The sequence below is a fragment of the Centruroides vittatus genome, unplaced genomic scaffold, assembly GCF_030686945.1.
Source record: "Centruroides vittatus isolate TY-2023 unplaced genomic scaffold, ASM3068694v2 contig_487, whole genome shotgun sequence".
NCBI lineage: Eukaryota > Metazoa > Arthropoda > Arachnida > Scorpiones > Buthidae > Centruroides > Centruroides vittatus.
This window is the reverse complement of record NW_027122275.1, coordinates 592,748-607,575: the sequence shown is the minus strand read 5'-3', so window position 1 is coordinate 607,575 and position 14,828 is coordinate 592,748. Positions and strand designations below refer to the sequence as shown.

The window sequence follows — 14,828 nt, the reverse complement described above, 5'->3', positions numbered from 1 at the left end:
CAAAGCGCGCTCGGCTCCAAACGCGAAAGCGAGATGTTCTCGTTCCAGCAAGAGTATGGATGGATGTTTTAGCATTTGTACCCGAAAAATTCGCGGCGAGGATTGTGGATTACGTATACCTATTTTGCTGATTTATTTTTTTGACACCTATTCGACTTTTTTGGTTTGTATTCGAAAATGATATTTTGGAAACAGCTGCATGCCCCCCTTGCAACAGTCTCGGGCCCCCCTAGGGGGGCGCGCCCCACAGGTTGGAAACCACTGGGTTAAGGTGTCGGCCTATTGTTGCGGAAACCCCGGGAATAAATCCGGATGGATCGAAAAACGCCAGGAAATCTTCTGCTGGTGGTCCGTCCCTGATGTGTCGAGCGATATCCCTTCCCACCCAGCTTGATAAAAAGGTCCTCTTAGTGTTCACAAAACTGAAAGAGTATAAAAAAGCCCTCTGCACTGAGAAGTATTCGAATTCGAAAAATCTTTAAGATTTTTGTATACATTATGGGACTATGGATTGACTCAGAATAAGTCGGATCCCCGTCCTTCGTTACCCGGCCACTCTCATTGTTCACTTTCCCAAACAGATACGGTATTGCGGTATGGAGAGATTTTTCCTCCACCTGTTTGGCCTAAAAAGTCGAAATAGATATGCAGGGTTCATCTTAGAGGTTGTTTAATAGAAGAAACATTTATGTCACATAAATCCAAATAACCTGACCATGTATTATATAGGTTGGATCGCATTAAATATTTTGTAGCGATTAACTCTTTCCCGCCCTGCGGGCACTAAGAAGACCTCTATTTGCAAGCCCATTATAGGTTTGGCTAAGCCTACAATGGGGCGGCCGGTGGTGAGGGACGGAGCCCGACATATCTGGACGGACCCCCAAAAAATTTCTAGGGACTATTTGACTAGTCCGGATTCGATCCCGGGTCCCCCAGAGCGGTAGGCTGCCACTTTGACCGCTCAGTCATCCGGCCGTCCAAAGTCACTCTGAGCTGGAAAGGTTTTAAATCGTTCTCGTAATACAGTTTGTCATGCGTGGGCGAGTGGTCTCCGTTGCCGCACATAGCAGTGGTGACCGGACCCTAAACAATGGGAAGTTCGGTCGGGGGTTCGAGCCGCGACTCGGACAGGCTGGCTGCTAGGAGTTTTCCGGGATTTTCTCCTAGCCAATAACGACTGAATAGGAGGCCAGTTCCCCATAAAAGTCCTCCCGGAAGGCACGGTTTCCCGCGCGATACGTTATGGCCGTGAGATAAACGGCCGGCTCTTCGGTCGCATAGCGATCATCACGACACTCATCGGAGAAAAAAGCTATATATATAGGGCTATAATCTCCATATGAACCAACATCATACAAAGACAAAGACAGTGTGTCATGCTCGGTATTGGTCGCATTACACCCAAAGACGAGTTTACTTATTTTGCTTACAAGTGGAATCTTATTTTTTCGCTTTATCTAGATTGTTTCTTCGTATCCAAAAAACCTCTCCCGTTTCCGCGTTGGACAGGTTTCCAGTTTATAGTAGAATATGTTAATCTGTGCTTACACCATGATTTAAAACATGTGAAATAAAATTTCTGTTGGCGACGGCTACTTTTTTTTTACAAATTTCTTATATCAGCTATTAGAAATTAATACTATTCAATATTAATTTTTTATTTTAAAAAATTGATAATAAAAATAAAATTTCTAGCTTTATGTAATAAAAAAATAAATATATTTTGGCTACTTTTGTGCGATTTACTTCCGTCCTTTCGTAAGTTAATGTTATTAGCGATAGTGTTATGGAAGTAGTGTGTGTACGTGCGGCTAGTGATAAAATCAAATATAATTTAAAATAAATATATTTGTATTGAATGTATAATGACTACCTTTGACAAGAGTCCAATAGCCCGATGGGCTTATCCAGTTGTTGTAGGAGGCTTAGGTTTTGGAACGATGGTACTTTACAATTTTCTATCCAAAAGACCTCTTTATTCAGGTAATATTTTAAAAAGATTCAAAATAAAAAAATATTTATGAGATATATTTCAAAAATAGTGACAGCTCATAGTCCATATTTGGCTATTATAAGCGAATACTCATGAAAAATAAGTATTTTTTATTTTGCTGTAACTCTCAAGTTGTTTCAAATAATAGGCATTATGGTTAAAATGCACCTAGGTAGTCCAAGATGGCGGATGGCGACGGGGAAATTTTTTCTACCCTACATTCTAGACGGCGACGGGGAATTTTTTTTCTACCCTACATTATAGACGGCGACGGGAATTTACCCTACATTATAGACGGCGACGGGGAATTTTTCTTTCTACCGTACATTTAGACGGCAACAGGGGACATTTTTTTACCCTGCGTTCTATAATAAGAATACTAAAAAGTACAAATAACAAAAAATAGGATAACTTACTTTGTTACCGAGCTTTTCCACGTTTCCCGTCAACTGAACTTGACTCTCCGGTATGTGACGAGGCAGGCTGCTCATCTTTTCCCTTTTGTTTTAACAATTTTCTCTCTTTTTTTTTTCCACCTTTGTCTTGTGTTTTCTTTTGCATTTTTTTTTCTTTCTTGCTGACAACAGGTGCAGAAGCAACCGGAAAATAGTCTCCAGGTTCTTTCCAACTAGGTATTATTCCGTGACCGGGATGTATTTGACCAGTCTATGCCTGCCTTTTTAGAAAAATACCCAAGGAAATTGCCGAATTGCTTGTCGTGCACTCTAAACCAATATAGTGCCATATGAATGTCAAAAGATTCGCCTGTGACATACTGTCACCACATTTCCCTTTGAACGTTCCTTTGAAAGCCAAACTATTCCGCCAGCATTTTCGGCAACGCATCATGCATGATTTTGGGTCACTGTGATAACTCATGCAATTCGACATGACTAACTTGTGAAACATATCTATCCAAAAATTGCAAAAATCACTCAGCCAATTTTTTTTCAATAAATAAATTCCAATTGCTTAAATTCACAAGGAAAATTATTAATATTTTATTATTAATTACCTTATAATAGAAAAATAATTCCAAAAGTATCCAAACATTGAAATAATATCTTTTCACACAATACAACATGCATATTCCACTTTCGGGAAAAAACAAAATTTGCATAATTGCTGATCAATTACGTCAAAGCGCCCTCTACTGATTTCATTACTCGATAATGAAATCCTCGTTTGAGATTATCATAGGAGGAGTTCGAATCACCTCCAATAATCTCGCGATTTCGTTTCGAGGTTACAGGGAACAAGCACCCACGTCGAACGTAGGGTAGAAAAAATTTCTCCATCGCTGTGTAGAATGTAGGGAAAAAGAATTTCCCCATTGCAGTCTAGAATTTCCCCTGTCGCCGACTTTTCTACTACTACAGGTAACATTAACCGACGAGCCGCCATGTTGGACTACCTAGGTGCATTTTAACCGGCATTATGAAGTTGAAGAACGAGTTAGTGTTACCCTAGGTATCGAGATGGCGGCTCGTCTCTGATTCCAGGAAAAACAGAAGCAAGGAAACAGTGGGGACGCACGTTCTAACCTAACCTAATCTATTCTAATAAATTACCATAATTATTAGAATAGGTTAGGTTAGAACGTGCATCCCCACTGTTTTCTTTCTTCTGATTGCTGGGATCAGAGACAAGCCGCCATCTCGATACCTAGGGTAACATTAACCGAAGAACGTTTATGACGAGAGGCAACAACAGATGGCACAGATATGCTATGTACTGTATACTTAATTCTTAATGTTCTCTGAATAAATATAGTTTAGTATACTTTGTCTTCAGCTTATATAGGTAACATGTTACTGATATCTAGCTTATTACTTGAAGATGATTAAACTGAAACATGCTTTGTTACTACGGTTTAGCAATGGCTGCATTTGGCAGAACTCAACAGTTGTAACAGCAAATTGGTAGGTGTTACGTAGCAATCTGGATCTGCTGAACGACAAGTGATGTTGCATTGGAACAAAAAGCCTCATTGGTCAGTTTTGGGTAGCATCTTTCATTTACGCATCCTAAATGAAAGATGTTACCCGATAGGTAGCGTAAATGAAAGATGCTACTGAACTCGTAAACCCGTTAAAACACCAAATGTGTTCCCGAAAGAGCACTACTGTAGAAGGTGTTTGGCAGAAAAATACTCGACAGCTCTGGAACTATTGAGTTTGCTGAATGCAGCCAATGGCTTATGTAAGATTTATGGTTCTGTTGAATGAACCGAACCGGGCCAAGTTACGGCTTGGATTTTTTGTCGGCTCGGCTACTTGGACAAAATCTGTTTGTTTGAAAAGATGGTGTCTTTTTGTAGCATTTTAATATGAAGAAAACTAACTTTATATAATAATTGTATTGTTGGAATACAATTATACTTAAAGTTGATATCTATTTGAATTATTGATGATTGATCTATGGCATTGCTGTCACTTACACTTTCAACGAAGTAAAATGATGACATTATTAGGTGAAAACATTTTGAAAAGAATCGACAGTATATTACCACTGTATATGGGTATATTGTTATTTATGTACAGCATATTTCTTTATTTCACAATTGCCATTCTAATACTAGTGCTAGTTTTGTTTGTCAGCTCTTCTGGTAGACTTTGTGAATATGATATAATGAAACTCATTCAAGAAAGTGTTATGGCAGCAGTTGGTGATTTATTTATTTATTAATGATGTCTATGATCACTTGTTAAACATTGACTATTTTGTAAAAAGCTAAGGATAGCAGTAGCAACACATAGAGAAACTAATTTAAAAATAAACTCGCAGGTTTGAATAAACCCACACCCCAAATGCATTTTAAAAATAGATCCACAATGGATCCATTCAAGTGCCTACAGTATAATGTTTTAATTCATTTTGTACAATTGTGTAGATTAAAAGATACACTGAAAAATTGTCAAAGTGTATGAAACTGTTTAAAGTTATAAATATTATAAAATATTGTGAGAAAATGTAATTATAAGAAAATTGTATTATATTTACATAATTTAAATTTTTTATTTCTTTCTGTATGAAAAAGAATATAATTTTGTTTCATATGAAAGGTACTATTCTGTCAAACTAGACTTTGGTAGTAGTAAACATGATATTCACGAATAAAATAATCTATAAATAAATGAGAAATTTTGTTTATTTGTGATGCTGCCGTACTGTTGCATCCATATGAGACAATTTAGAGACGTTCAGATTTTCAGTGTTGTTGAATTTCATCTTTTTATCTCTCAACTTTTGTTCAAGAAATTTATATTTTTTTTTATTTATATACTTTCTTACAAACTTGTTCCATCACAAGTTGTAAATTATCTTACAACTTTTTTCAAACAATCAAAAATGCAGTTTAGCAAACAAGTCAGTGACATCACTGCTTACAGACTAAGCTGCTATCAAAAACATTACTACATAGTTAACTTTGATTCAGTTATTTCTATTTTGGAAATAGCAAATTATTAAAACTAGGACATCATGTAACTTTGTTGTATTGCAATAGAAATGAGTCAGAGCTGGAAAGAAAGAGATAATTTGCGTACGTACCTGATAGACGAGGACAGGTGAACTCCACGCTTGCCATCACAAAAGAGGCTATTGTTATACTTATATACCTATATATATATATATATATATGGCTGGAGCATTTGTATCAGAGGCAAACTTAAATCTGGCATCTTTTGGATAAGCCTTTCATTAGTCTATTATAAATTTTAAAATTATAAAATCACATTTTATTAATATAATGAACATTACATTTCATAACAAAATTTTTCATACTCTGTGACAGTTTTCTATAAATTTATTAGTTTGCCCATGTAACAATTTTGGAATTTTGATGCTTCATCATCATGGCACTTTGGATGCCTTCCTTTTCTGTCCCAGCCTTTCCACAACCCTGCTTGTACCTTCCAGCCATGGGAGAGACAATCCTTACAATGGCCAGGTACGGAGAGATTGTCCTTGAACTTGCTGACACAGAGAAGCGATCCAAGAACAAAACAATTGCCATTGATTGCTTTGTTCTTGTGTTTTGTTTGCTTTTTCGTGCCTATTTTCTGTTTCAAACATACAACACCTTTAACATATCCAGTACAAAGTCTTTAATAGCTTAATAATGTTTTCGGCTGCATTAATCAGCCTTCGTCAGTTAAACGAATAAAAGTATTTATTGCCGTTTATTAATTTCTTCTTTTATTCTGTTTGTAGCATAGTCCCATCTATGCGCAGTCGTGGTTTTTTGTAAATTCGAACACTGTTTTTTGTAGATTCGAATTTGGTTCGCTGTTGTTATTCGTTTAACTGACGAAGGCTGATTAACGCAGCCAAAAACGTTATTAAGCTATTAAAGACTTCGTACTGGATATGTTAAAGGTGTTGTACATTTGATTTCTGTTCCAGTAAACATTTGTCATTTGTTTTATTTTCTGTTTGGTGCACACAATGCTGTTTTTTATTTTTCTTTCCTAAATTACATTAGGTATGCTCAATCACATCAGGGAGCACAAACATTGTCATTTTCATTCCACTGTATATCAAAAATGAAGTCATGGATTCCTATTTTTTGCATTTAAATGGACTCTCATTATATTTTTGGATTCCTCATCACAATTAATGGAAAATGGCATTATTAAAGTTTCATCAAAATTGATTGATCAAATCTTGAGATTGAATGCAATATTGTTAGCCACTTAGAAGATACTTCACTAATGTTCCACCTCAATAATTTAATTATTAAGAATATGTGATTTAAATAATAATATGCAATTGGCTAAAACTGGCTAAGCAGCAATGTTACCATTTAATTATTATTTTCTCAATCAAATACTGGTAATTTACATTATCACTTTTAATATAAAACTTAATGATGCATGGATATTTTGAACTTACTTAAAAAGTCTTATTAATTCTTATCTGTTTTTAATGTTTTTAAGAAATATAATTATTACCTCTTGAAATATTTCTTAACTTGTGAATGTTTCTAAAAAATACAACGAAATAAATATGCAATTCCTGTATAGGCAGACTGCTAGTGACTGACGCTTCCTGCGAGCGGGAAAAAATTCAGGACTGCAAATGACTGTCCCCTCCACATCTCCACCGAAGGAGGCCCTCCCGCACGTCATTGATTTACATAGGAAAAATAGGTGTTCAAAAGGTCCGATACTTTTTGAACACCTTGTATATCCTATTTCATTATGTAGTCAAGTGTACCATTTATATATTCAGATATTTCATTTATAATTCTATATTGTCAGTATAAACACATTTTAACATTGATCATCAGTTGTTTTAATTTTTCAAATTAATTTTATAAATGAAAAAATATCAAAGCCATAGATCATAAATAAAGTCTTTTATGATAATGGTATTTGTGTTAAATTGAAAATATTTCTTCTTATTATTTGATATTGATGGGTAATTTCAATATTATTAGTATTATGGTACTTAGTTATGTTGTTTTATTTAATTATTACATATTTTTCATTATTAATATGAATTTAGCAAAAAAAGAAATATGAATTTTTTTTGTCTTATTTTTATAATAGAAAATACTGTTTACAGTAATTTTCTTATTCTTTCTGATCTTTATTTTTAAAAGATTATTAATTTATAAATGCTTAGATTCAATTTTTTTTAAATAGAAAAGGTTTTTTTTCTCTTTCAGGTATACATAGACACATAATTGGTGGAATTTTAGGAGCAGGTTTTGGTGAAGGATTGAATCACTATTTAGATTTTAAGGCATCTAGAAGAGATACAGTTTTAATACATTATATGGAACTTCATCCAGAAGATTTTCAACCAGAAGGTATTAATATATTTTATATAAAACACTTTATTTTTTTATTCAAAAATTATTCACAAAGTAGCAAGCTGGGAGTATGAGTTGCCGATTGGGGGAAGGGTGTTAGACTGAAGTCAAGATGAACAAGGGCTAAGGGATGGTATTTGGGTGTTGGTGGACACACTGAAGCAAAGCACCTTTACAAATGAAACCTGTTTATTTGAAAATAAACTGATAACTTACAATTTCATACAAAGGATGTTCTATTCAAACTATGATCTAGAGCAGTGTTTCGCAACCTTTTTCTACTTGCGGCACACCCATGACTCAACATGGCACACCAAAATGTTATCCTAAAATATGTACAATGTGATACTATTAATCGAATTATGTAATGCCATTAACCTATTATTATTATGTTGGGGTTTAGTGGGTTATACTCTGTTGACACCGGTGGCTGTGTACTATGCCAGACTAGAGTCAAGGCATAGCAACCAAAACAAAACTAAAATAAAATAAGTGTGTCAGCGTCTGTATTCAGGAATTTCCTAACAATGTGGCATGTATTCAATATAGTGGCCTTCTGTAGTGTGATGTATGTGTTTCTATTCAATTGTAATGTGCCCAGGCTTTTGTGTAGTGTGTGTGGTATGACACCTGTAGAGGAGAGAACAATAAGTACCTTATCCATCCTCCACAGATACCTTTGGCAAGTTCTGTGTACTTGCAGACTTTTTAGTTCATGTGTTTTGTACATTGTGAGTGTTTGGAATGGATATGTCTATAATGTATGTGATTTTATTGTGTTTGTCAACGAGTGTGATGTCTGGTCGGTTGTGGTAAATTGTTTTATCTGTGATTATGGCTCTGTCATAGTACATTTTGTGCGTGTTGTTTTCCAATACTGTCTGTGGAATGTATTTGTAGTATGGTTCGTGGATGTCTACTAATTTGTGTTTCTTTGCAAGCTCTTGATGTATTATATTTGCTACTTGATTATGTCTATGTAAATAATCTGTCTGTGCCAAGAGCTTGCAACCAGAGGTGATGTGTTGTATAGTTTCTGGCATGACGTGACATTTTCTGCATGTGTCATTTGTGAGTGTTGCATCTTTGAGTATGTGTTTTCTGTAGTTTTTAGTATTTACGACCTGATACTGTATGGCAATCGTGAATCCTTCTGTCTCCCCAAAGAGTCATCCCCGAGCTAACCAGCTGTTTGACGCAGTTTTGTCAACAAAATCCTGGGCCAGGTCATCAGGATGCCTGCCATGGAGTGCCTTTTGAGCCCACGATTGTTTAATGGTGTCTATGCTTTTTATATGTGGTGTCATGTCCATATGTTGTGAGTGTAAATTTAATGGTGTGTTATTTGAGTCTGCTAGAGTTACTGCTTTATGTAACTGTGATATTTCTTCAATAATTGCACAACCTGCAGTTATTGAAACTACTGGGCATGGTTAAAATTAAGACAGCATCGGCACAATTATTCAAGATATTACAGCAAGTAAAGAACTTTCAGAGTCCTGCCACAAATATATATTGATTATGACAATCTGTGAGATGTCATAACAAGCAAAAATTTAAAAAACTAATAAGCAGGCTTAAAATTAATAAATACAAATGTATTCTGACAGTTTGAGTTAATTATACTTTCTATTTGCAAAATTTCCTCAACCTTAACACAAAAAGAGAAAAAAGTGAACTTTAAGAAATTTGCAGGATTTCCCAGGATGAGAAGAATTTCCCGGGATATTTCCGAGTTAAAAGAACAGCAGAGATCCTGTTTTAGAAACCCTAGTCTGAAGATGCCTGCAATTCTGCAAGGAAAGATACAATAGCGCTTCAGTGATGGTGACAATGATAACAAGATACAAGCACAGAAAAGGGATGCATAGTGTCACGCAGGAACTTGGGAGAAGGAAATCTGCTACTTGTCCTTGAAATACATGGTTTTTAAAGGATGACTTTCTCCCCAATTGTCATGCTTCAGTTGGTCCTGATTTCTTCTTGTTGCTTTCTGATTGTTTACTTCATCTGTTTCCAGGTCTGATCTGGTCACGAGAAAGGTTGATGTTTGGTATTCAGCTTGACATTGTATGTTGACTCTGATTGAGAGATGTTGATGGTACTTTGAAACCTGTGCTCATATTTTAGATTGTTATGGTTCCCATTCTGACATCTAGAAATTTTAACTACAACATGTGATGTTTTTCTTTTGTTTCACAGTCAAAATATTTTCAGGGTAAACTGGGGGTAATACAATTAGATAAGGAAACGTGCCTTTTGATTTCTACCAGTAATTTAATATAATAAAAATGTTATTAAGTAATTATTTGGAACATTATATTTAAACTTCAATGAATTCTATTTAAAAGTGTTCAATCCTGAGGATGGCTACATAGATAGTCTAGTCCTGCAACTGTTTTTAATTTCTCTAATGTTTTTGGCTATGTCTTTATGAATAAAAATGTTTTTGACCTATTCAGTTAGGACTAATGAATTGAAAATAAAAATAGCATTTTGAGATTAAAATTGAACAAAATACAAATTTACAAACTCTGAGGTTCTAAATTTAAACAAATATAATATAAAATTTAAATAGAGAAAATAAAACACTATGATTAAATTCTAACCTTTAAAATAAACAAAACATAAAGTTTTTTTTTTTTTTTAATTTATATGAGCATCTGAGTCAAAGTTTAAACTCTCTGGTCTGACATTGATTTAGATACTAGCATGCATGTTTGAGTTGTACTTGGGGCTTACATTGTTTTTATGTTTGCATTGTTTCGTGTCATATTTCCTTTTGATGATAAAATATATTTATAATGCATTTAACAAGAGGTTCAAATTCTGTCTGGAACCTCACAGGAGAAACTGGTTTCCCAGCATGACAGCACAAACCATAACCCAAATTAAAAAGAAAAATGTAATAAAAATACAAACATATAAATAAATTAAAAGTACACAAATAGTTAAACTAGGTGGTTACAATAGAATAGATAACTAAAATTGTAAAAACTAACATATGTAATTATATAATTATAAATACATTAAAATACTTACTTTTTATATTTTAAAATGAATTAATCTCAGTTTCATAGCGTTACAAACAAAACGGTACTTTTGGCCCGGAAAAATTTTTTTTTTTTTTTGCATCTTTGGAATGTTTTCTAAGTCTCCAAATTTTTTGAAAAATTTTTACCCGCGCGAAAAAATTTTATTGCGATTTTAATTAACCTTTAATGACGCACGATTAACGCTCAATTGTTTAAATATGAAATTTTTTTATAAAACTTCATTCATCCTTCTAAAGTTCTAGAGCGCCGATTTTACTTCGGTAAAGTTATTTAAAGCTATTTTCTGTTGTCAAAAACAACATCCAATAGTTTTTAATTTTTTTAATTAATAGATTTTATTATATATACGTTTAATTAAGTCGGGGGAATCGAAAATTTCAATTAAAATCGTAATTTTAAAAAAATATTTAGAAATATACTGCCATCTAGTATTCACCCTACTTTTTACCCTTCTCCTCCCGAGAGTTTCATGAGAATGTCCCGCGAAACACGACACCAGCTGTTCTCAAGGTCATCCAGCTGTGTAAACAATGACTCATCAGTGTCAAGTTTCGCACTAAGGCGAGAAAAAGGAAATTGTACTTTGAAGCTTTTTCTTCAAAATTAACAACATTGTTTTTTTCAGTGTTTAAATATGATTAGTTATAACTAAAATTGTAAAAACTAACATATGTAATTATATAATTATAAATACATTAAAATACTTACTTTTTATATTTTAAAATGAATTAATAACTCATGATTAACTACCAAAAGGAAAAAAAACTGGAAAATTAGTAGAGGAAACATTTAGTTTTTTTATATAATTCCATAAAATAATCAAATATATACACTGATATAATTCTTGTTTTGAATGCTGTCTTGTTCAACTTTGAATAATTAAAAAAAGCACTTTTCATCAGACTTACTTCTGTGAGCCCACAAATTTTAAGGGGATTGTAAAAATTAACATTAATCGTTTTTTCAAAATGTAAATGTCCCCAATAGGAAAAAAATGGAGAATCAGATCAGAGGTCACTGGTTATATCAACACGTCAGTGGGAAAGTTGACACTTAGCTGTCAAGAATGCACCATCATTGTCCACAACAGACAATCATGTGACCCCTTTCCCACGACAATGATATAAAAGCGAAAGCTACCAGAAGCTCAGATGATCGAACTGGAAGTTATATTTTATGATAGTGCCATCTTGACTCCCAGACCTCCATATAACGGACCCAATCCAGTTCTAGAAGACATCGAGGAATCCTACAGCTTCCATGCATGCGCGATTGTTGCATACTGCTCTCCATATTCATCCTTAGAGGTATTTCAGGGATAAACTTTGTAAACAATCTCTCCGATACACAGATTAGGCTCGCAACAGCTTAGAGATTACTCGCTAATTTTGTGTAAGTAATATAGCTCATAATTGCATTTAACCTTAGAACTTATATAGCCTCCTGTAATCTAGACTTAGTTATTCAATAACTGCTTGTTTTATTTGTTAAACCTGTCTCCTGTCACTCCAGAAGCATGGACATCTGCCGACTTGCTTAACCCCCTCGCCATTCAATTTAAACTCATCCAAAAGACAAAGTGGGTGAGTTTTACCAACTCGACATGTAAGTGGCGATCAGGGTACTGACCCTGTGCCCTCGTATTCTCACACTTAATGAGCCAATAGGTAAAAATGGGTCATATCATTGATTGTATCCAGTGTAATAATCGAGAAGTTATCGTTTCAGTTCTTTGTATCTCCTAAACAACAGGTACCACATGAAGTTTGAATAATTAGATTCAAACATTAAGTGTATCTTCAGTTTAATTATAAACAAACTGATATAGCAAATAATTCTTGCTAGAGATAGACAGCTTTTCTATAGGTATGTCTCTATGCTTACTGTAGCAAGTTACTTTGTAATTGTTCACTTGTCACTACAGTTGCAATTTTTTAACCTTTTGAAACACATCATTTTCTTATCAATGTCTATTCAACCTGGAATGTGAAGTGATTATGAAATGTGATATTTCCTGTTACTAATTCAAACTTATTTACTATGTAAATATTATGACTAATCAACTTTAGAATTTGAATTATTGTAATTTTGTACAGATAATCCATGGGGTTTTTAATTTTCAACTCTTCCCATCTTGTGACACTGAGGTCTTTTTTTCTATGCCATCATGGGTTTGGTCAAGCTCACAGTGAGACAGCTGGGTAGTGAGGGATAGTGTCTGATTAGTGATCAGAAATGATTTTTCTTTTTAATTAAATTTTAAAAAATTTATTTCTAATCATTAATTTTAGCATAAATTGTGGAATAACCTCTTACCTTTCTAAACCATATTTTGCACTTTGATTAATTAACAGTTATGGTAGTATACTGTTATACATGAGCTTTATTTTATTATTATTTTTATTATGAAATCATGCCATTTGAAAAATTGCCAAAAATAAAAGTTTGTAAATCATTACTGCACTATATTCAAAGATTTATCTTAATTTTTTTTTCTTTACAGAAAAGATATTTTATAAGGATGTTTTGCAACCATGGACACCAATTCGTTGAGATTTTGAAATTATGTTCATATTTGTTCAGATTAGAAAAAAGAAATGCTATAAGAATGGTAGACGGAAGAAAAGTAGTGTATATTAAATTGATGCAAAATATAATTATGTAAATAGTTAAATGATGAAATAAAATTTCAAAAAATTCTTTATTTTGTTTTGCATGAAAATATACAATAACAACTAAATAAATTCAATGCATAAATTCAAATCAGCTAATTGTAAAACAGATTTAAATTTTTAATTATTAAAATTATATTAAAAAATAGCTAAGATTTTATCAAATTTTATCTCTCTTTTCCATTCCTGACCCTTCATCTTAGGTGAAATGCTAAAAACAATATACTGATATTAAAAAATACTTTAAAACCATTACTGTTTGTTATTTTTGAGGTTAAATGTTAAAAAGTATTTTTTTTTAATACCAGTTTATTGTTTTTAACATTTCACCTAATATGAAGAGTTGGGAAAGCAAGAGAGATAGCTAAGATTTTATCAAAGTTTTATCAAATTTTATATATTTTTAATAATAAAAAACTCAACTTTGGTAAAAAAAAATATATATATATATTGCTCTTATCCTTATTTTTAATAGATTTAAAGTTTTAAATTGCTGCAACTTACATTTATTGAAATGAATGCTAAATATTGCAAACAGTATAAACATATTGTTAATTTTTAAAAAACTTTATTTAAACTTCTTTATCAAATGAAAAAATTTATTGTTATTGGCAGCTATTGTGTCAATAACACATTAACCACTATAAATTTTAAGAATTTATTGTTCTTATAGGTCATAAAGAGCAATAAAATCTTGAGAGAGCAGAATATCTTATGTCTAAAAGCCATGTACACAAGCAACAAAATTAAGATGACAATAAGCATTTTTGTTATCAATAGTTTGACCAGTTATCTCTCTTGATTGTCAAGTTTGAAAAAGATGATTGATAGAACAGATCATTGATATTAACAGTTGCCTTAATTTTGCCACTTGTTTGCATTGGCCTTAATTCATCTAACAATTACATTGCAATAGTAAAATATCTGACTGACCATTTTGAAAAGTTTTTGTTGATCCTTTAATAATAATAATATAATAGACTTCAGAACTTTGACATTCACCCAATGTGGTTTATGCTATTCTGGCATCACTGATATCAAATTGTTTCAACAACAATACTACCAAATTTGGCAAATTATGATTTAACTGATTTATAAATACACAAACTTTAGACTCTTAATCATATCAGACAATAAACTTGCAAAGCAGTTAGACAAATGAAATTTTTTGCTTTTATTTCTAAAAATATTGTGTATATTTTTATGATTGATGCATAATTTTCTAATTATTTAAAAACAAAAAGTTTTACTTATGAGTATTTTCATATATAATTAAAATTAAA

The 14,828-nt window shown here is 32.8% G+C and overlaps 1 protein-coding gene across 1 annotated transcript; it reads left to right on the top strand.

Annotated features, from left to right (window-relative positions):
* Nucleotides 1-1,777: 1,777 nt before the first annotated feature.
* Nucleotides 1,778-13,573, top strand: ND-B14.5B (NADH dehydrogenase (ubiquinone) B14.5 B subunit). Its single transcript, XM_067273692.1, has 3 exons — nucleotides 1,778-1,986; nucleotides 7,671-7,814; nucleotides 13,377-13,573. Exons 1-3 carry the CDS (start codon nucleotides 1,869-1,871, stop codon nucleotides 13,424-13,426), a joined length of 312 nt encoding a protein of 103 aa, XP_067129793.1. The 5' UTR covers nucleotides 1,778-1,868; the 3' UTR covers nucleotides 13,427-13,573.
* Nucleotides 13,574-14,828: the final 1,255 nt, after the last annotated feature.

Excerpts from the sequence above, each read along its gene's own strand:
- ND-B14.5B (XM_067273692.1), top strand. The coding sequence starts at position 1,869 with ATGACTACCTTTGACAAGAGTCCAATAGCCCGATGGGCTTATCCAGTT. Across the intron at positions 1,987-7,670 it reads CAAAAGACCTCTTTATTCAG|GTATACATAGACACATAATT; the intron begins GTAATATTTTAA and ends TTTCTCTTTCAG. Across the intron at positions 7,815-13,376 it reads AGAAGATTTTCAACCAGAAG|AAAAGATATTTTATAAGGAT; the intron begins GTATTAATATAT and ends TTTTCTTTACAG.